Genomic DNA, 6,392 nt, shown 5'->3' on the forward strand with positions numbered 1-6,392 from the left:
TGCATATACACCGGCACCCGGGCACATCTATACCCGTGCCGGGCGCCCACATCCAGCGTACGAATCTTGCCTGCACGGTGTCGATTTGCCACAACGACTTTGCTTCCGGGCCCAGTGGACTTGCGAACGCCACGAAGATCCTCGACGCATATGTGCGCTCTTCTCGGCGGCGCTCCCCACACTGCGCCCCGGAGAACTCGGACTCGGAATTCTCTCTACAGCTGCGTGCTCTTCGCGATGCCATACGGGCTTACCAAGCACGCCCGGCTGAGTTAGCTCTCCGTACTCCTTCCTCACCTCCCTGCTGACTTCCATAGCGTACCGCATCACACCGTCGGGCAGAAGGCCGACCGGCGAACGCGAATGCCAATGAATGGGCAGCATTCACACTCAGCAGCATGCAAGAAGCTGCAGGTCAGCGTTCGCATTCGTCACTGCGCGTGTGCGAGGCGCCTCGGAGTCGGAAGGTACGCTATGACATCATCATCCTGTGCGTCTCCTGAATTCCGATATCGACTGGCCGCAGTGACAGCCCGAGCGTGCATGTCGGCGCAGGCCTACGCTCGGCCCCGCTGTCAACACGTCGTGCGCGTCACTGGCGGTGCTAGCTAGTGGCTCTTACAGGGCACCCGCGGCCGCGGGAGCGCGCGCCTATGAACCATCGAGGCGCACAGGGAGCCGCTGGCTGTGTAGGTGGTCCTAGATCGCTGCGGCCGCCGCGGACGCAATAGCAGCGCGCGCCGAGCGAGTATGTACGCATGTACTGCAGTGTGTAAGTGCGGGATTCGTCAGCTTCTGCGCTGCACGGGGCTTTGCGCCCCATATGGCTGACTCCTTTGGCAATTCAGGTGAGATCTCGGACCTACTGGAGCTTGAAGACGTGACTGCGCGGTAGAGTCCGCTGTGTTCGTCCTCCGGGCTTGTACGGATGCGATACGTCTGGGGTATGTCCGAAGGTACGTGCGTCCACTCGTCTGGTACCCGTACGGGGACATATTGCACACGCTGACTTCAATGCATGACTGCAGACAACTCGTTCTCCATCCTCCGGGTTGCAGATGCGACGTGTAGCAACTATGCCCGAAGGTACGCGCGTCCACTCATCTAGTCCCCGTACCCGTACCAGGACATATTGCACCTGCTTACCTCATGCACTACAGGCCCTCGGACGGATCCCCAGCTCCTGGAGCTCGCTGGATCTGTGTCACGGGCCCGCTTTGCCAGTCCTCCGGCGGACGACGCCCGCGCACCAGGCTCCGTCGTCGGAATTCAGCGTCCGCGCACGCACTCGGCCATTCACAGCTCCATTTGCAACGCTCGGGTTACGCCCTCCGCTTCCCTCGCTAGGCCTGCGGACGGGTAGAAGCCCAAGATGGGGCGCATCGCGCTCTGGCTGAACCCACTTCCGGGCCCGCCGCCTGCTGCTGCGCCCCGCCGGTTCCGGAGCTCGCAGCGCGACGCTCGAAGGCATTCTCGGGCCCCTTGACACCCATTCATACCATGATGAGTGCTCGCAGCCCCTCTTTTCTTTACAGACCTCCACTGAGCGCTGTGTATGCGTTGGGGTGTCCCAGGCACATCACCCGAGCACCACATGCATGCGGAGGATCCGTTCGCAGCACCACTCGCCCCCAACGACGAACGACCACACAACCCGGACCCGCACACCCCGGGCCTGCATGGGCTGCGTGTGCGCGCCCGCTCGGGGTTCGCGCTTCTCGCTGGCTTGACAATGACATCCGTGCTACTGTGATGATGATGGTGTGATCATGTTCGCGGGGGGCACCGTTCATCCTGCACCCTGGCGTCGTCTGGTGCGTTTCACGTTCCAGTTTCTGTTCGGCCTCTTGGGCTTCTGCTCGTTACACATGTCATTCCTCGGCCATATCACTCTGACATGAGGGGGGGTGTCCCTTTTCTGGGGTGGTCTGTGTCTGTGTTGAGTGTAGGCTGACGTCGAGCGGGCAGATGTTCAGCCCAATGCCGCCGTGCTGCGGCTAGTCTCCTGTGCTGCCTTCTACATCATTCTTGGGCTACTGGGGTACGTGCTCAGGGTCTACCTGCGACTCAATGGATTTAGGCTGACGCGGCTTTACTTAGAACCAGGAGTGACATGGCTTTGCTTGACTCAAGTTTGCGGGACGCGTCAACCCCAATGTAGGTGGTGCTCTAAGCTCTCAAAGGTCTGCGGCCCCGTACACGAAGGCGTACGACTCATTCTCTCTTCTTAAACACGTTCCCAACTCACAAGTGAGCTCAAGCCGCGAATGGTGCGCACAAATTTCTGGGGCCTCGTATGCACTCCTCCGAAGTCCCCGCTGAACCTCAATGCACAGCCAACTGCTCCCTCCGCAGAGCTCAGTCCCCACAGCACGCGAAGCGCATACGTGGCTCCCGCAGCGCGTACGCACAACAAGCCACCGCCCGCCTCGTGCCAAGTTCGACAGTTCCAGAGCTCGCGGGCGTAGCGTAGCGCCGAGCCCGTAGTACATAACATAGACGCCCATACTCGGCGACCCTGCTAACCGCGGCCGTGCGCAGTATTAAGGTACCCTTCAAGTTGAGTTGACTTTCGGATTGCGGAGCTGCCACCTCCAATGCACTGCCAACGGCCATGAGGAGGCCATGTATGCAGGAACATCAGACGACTCCCGAGGCAATCTCCAGGCAATCTCCCTGCTGACCCCGGAGCTTTCGCCTCCATCCAACACAACAAGTTGGGGGAGCACCGCTTTCCGTCCGCAGCGATGCTCAGGCTTGCGCGGTGTATCGTTACTCCGCGAACCTAGAAAACACGATGCGCTACCTATAGTTCATAGGATAAGTCCCCGAAGGTGTTCTTACGGTATGTATCCACATGCTGCTCTCGCGTAGGTATCCTGCGACACGCTGATTCCCGCGACCATCAGTTTGGTAGGGATCTCTCCCTCTAGCTCCCTCTTCGAGCCTCGCTGCCTCCCAGGAGCGGGCGCTCCGCCGCACACGCCCGCTCACGATTGAATGTGCCCACCCTGGCCGTCCGGAGCCCGCCTTCCGCCCTCCCCTCCGAGGATGCGCGGAGCTCTCGTCGGGGCTGGCGCGCTGCTCGTTCAAGTGAAATGACAAACCCGACGCGTGCATGTGCAGGGATTCAATGCAGGAAGTGCGGGGGCTGACTAGTACTGACTATTGGTACTTATGCATTAATTGGAAAAGGCGGCGCGCTGAGAGGGTCGGAAGCGCGTCGGAAACTTGAGACGCGAGAAGCCTGGAGCATTGGAATTAAGTGTGGCTCGGCGTCTTGCGGTGGATGCCGGTGAGTGATGTCCATTGCGTCCGAGGCACCCCAGTCGATACGCGATGTGTTTGTTGGTCCTGCGCTGAGTACTGAATGTGCGACGACTTTACGCGTGCTGACCTTCAATCATAGTCGCGATGTATAGCGGTCGGACTTGACAAAGGCGGCCGCGTCTAGGAAGATATTAGTTAGCTCCTCCGCAGGGCGGTAGGCGCACATCGAATATGTTCAATCGAAGGAAACATAACCCTCAGACCAGCGTATAACTTGAGGCCCGGAATCCCTCGCGTCTACTAGCCGCCGTCGCGTTTGGTAGCGTCCCCCACTCTTCCCCTCCAATCACCACCTCGCCCCCCGCGCAGCCTATGCGCCCCATCGCCCAATGGGAGCCCCGCGTTTTCAGCTGTCCATTCGTTCCCTCTCCCCATGCACGCCCAGACGCGCCCAACCATGCCGCGCCCAATCGGCACGCGCCGATCACGGAGGGGCGGCGGGCCCGCGCTGGGACGACGGATCCCCCGCCCGCTCGCCCGTGTCGATGCCGCCGCGACGAGATCCCGCGCAGCCCTGCGCCCAACCAGGCCCAACCCAATCGGCTGGCTGCCTCGTGATATCGACCGATCGGGGCATCCGCCCAGGTCCCGCCCCCTCCCTCGGTCGGGGCTGCCGGCGGCCCAGCTGCGTGCCTTACCGACGACTTCGGGGGCGAAAGAGGGCGTGCGGGCAGGTACGGGCGGGGTGTGGTGGGAACGTCGTGGTTACATCTCGGCGCTGGGTGGATCCTTGGATCAGAAAGGCGTACGAGCTCGTACGATGCGTCGTTCCGAGCCGCTGAGGACGGTCTGCTGGGAAGCTCTGGGAAGGTGGTCGGGGAGAACGGATCTGGCTGAGTGGATGTACCTGGGAGCTCTAGTGAAAAGCTGTGCTAGTGCCTCGGTCCCGCAGTGGTGCACCGACGATCCGGATCGACGTGGAGAGCCATATGCGGCAGCGCCCCGCCTCCTCTGGGGCGCATCGCGACTCTCGGCCACGGCGAGCTCTGGCCTGGTACGACTGCGTCCGCAGGTAGGGAGGAGGGCCGAATGTACGCCTATGCATTCATTAGGTTTACGTAGAGATATTGAGAGGCGTTCGCGGTTGATACGCAGGCGGCTGGTCGACTTGCGCCGTTCATGACTGCTAGTCGAGTGTGTTGAAATGTATAGATGGTACATAGAGACTCCCAACTTCACTACCACATCAGTGAACATAGAATGCACGTCAGAGTGAAACAACCGCACCGTACGGTGTGGCGGACCGACCACACGAACGCCCCAATGCGCAAAGGGGCTCATAACCCCGGTGCCTCGCCAGGTCGCGTTTCACGCCCAGAGCCCCATGTGCGCACCCGCTACGCGCGACGCCCCTTCCCCGCACCCCCGTGCGCCCTGTAGGCTGTCAGTCTAGTCGCGAGGCCCGCCTCGGCCACGGAATGACGACGCCGAACAGCGTGCCCTGTGCACAATTGAAGGGCGGTGGCAGAACAGGACCCCCGACAATGGTAGGGGAACCTACATCAGCCTTTTCCGGACAAAAATGTCCATTTTGAAAAGTCGACCGCCTCCGATTTGGCTGAAACGTTCAAAACTGCACTCAGAAAGCGTGGGAACTTTTTCGGACGCGGACAAAAAGGCCCAAATCCTGGATTTTTGAGATGTAGGTTCACCTACTATAATCGGGGGTCCTGGCAGAACGTCCATGAGAACCTGGGGCGCCTCTGCCGATCGTATCCGCATCGTTCGCCCTGGTGCTGTGCATGGCTAGCAACGGGGCCAGAAGTGCAGGTGCGGGGCTGAGGGCTCAACATACCAGAGTGGGACGAGCCTCAGGCGTCCCGCCGGTGCGATCGAGCGGGTCCTGCGCACTGCGCAGCGTTCGTCGTGCCCGCAGTGGGAACCTCGGGCGACACGAGCGGACTTGTGTGCTCGAGGATGTCTCCCTACGATCGCCGCCGGGTGCGTTCGTACCGAAGGTAACATTCGACCGCAAGCCAGGGTCACGCGCCAGCTTGAGCGACAGACCGCACAGCACGGACTCCACTGGATAAGCAGCGTGGTGTCGATCGGCGTCGCACTCGCAATCGGGGGCAACCAACTCCAAACGTCTCTCGAAAGCTTGATGAGCCGCCGGCAATACCGTGCCCTTCCGCCGGGACGCCGTGTCGATCAATATCAATATCATGCCATGGACGAACCAAGGTGGACGCTGGACGACCTTGGACGACGCGCTCCACTGCGGTAGCCCCTATGTGCCACACCGTCAATTGAGCATTCATGATGCCCGCAATCAGGAAGTGCTCGGTAGAAGGAATCGCAGGGTGTCGCGGCGACCTCGGCGACCCCAAAGTGACGCAGGCCTGGAGTGCGGTGTCCCTGAGCTCCTAGCTATCGCGCCGCTGTATGTGGCTGGTGTTCACGCGCGCAGGACAGGCCGACGCTCGCCCGCCCTAGGGAGCAGGAAGCCTCTCACTCGGGAGCCCTCGGGAGTCGGCGCGCATGACGACGTGCAAGGGGCTAGCACCGATACACATCAGGCGGGCGTCGATGACATTGATACTCAATGATTCAGGAACGCGACCCGCATAGCATTTCCTCCAGTGGATTGGCGCACGCACCTTCGAAATTCGAGGGGATGGAGTGGGTGGCCAACGCGTTAACCGAGGGCTGCTAGCCTGAGTGAGCCGCCGGCCCGCACATTGCAAACTGCGGAGAAACCCCATTCGCCGCCGAGGCTAGTGGTAGTACGATGGCTCTATTGCTGGACGGGCTGTGGGGGCGTTCTTTCTGCATCGAGTGGCGAGGGCGGGGGTGTCGGCGCCGTGTGTGGGTCGGGGGTGGGGGTGGGAGATTATCGCAGGGCTTTGGCCGGGTCACCGACCCGCTGTCACCGTCGTATCGTCAGCTTGTGGCAGTAGGACCGAGGCGCATTAGGAGTGAGGTGTAGTCGTCCAAAGACCTTCGGGCTGCTGGAATCAATTTTGGTATGAGAAACTGACCGTACCGTACGTTCGTAGCGTGCTATCATATCGCCAAGGTATACCGCGCTTCTGCTTGACCTGACTCTTCTGTACCCGAGG

At 61.1% G+C, this 6,392-nt stretch overlaps 1 protein-coding gene across 1 annotated transcript; it reads left to right on the forward strand.

Moving 5' to 3' along the window:
* Nucleotides 1–1,076: 1,076 nt before the first annotated feature.
* On the forward strand, nt 1,077–1,363 carry TRAVEDRAFT_53373 (uncharacterized protein; the record flags this gene model as incomplete). The annotated part of the gene is made up of 2 exons (XM_008046275.1): nt 1,077–1,086; nt 1,161–1,363. 2 exons carry the CDS (start codon nt 1,077–1,079, stop codon nt 1,361–1,363), a joined length of 213 nt encoding a protein of 70 aa, XP_008044466.1.
* Between the last annotated feature and the right edge of the window lie 5,029 nt (nt 1,364–6,392).

The sequence above is a fragment of the Trametes versicolor genome (assembly GCF_000271585.1).
Source record: "Trametes versicolor FP-101664 SS1 unplaced genomic scaffold TRAVEscaffold_13, whole genome shotgun sequence".
Lineage (NCBI taxonomy): Eukaryota > Fungi > Basidiomycota > Agaricomycetes > Polyporales > Polyporaceae > Trametes > Trametes versicolor.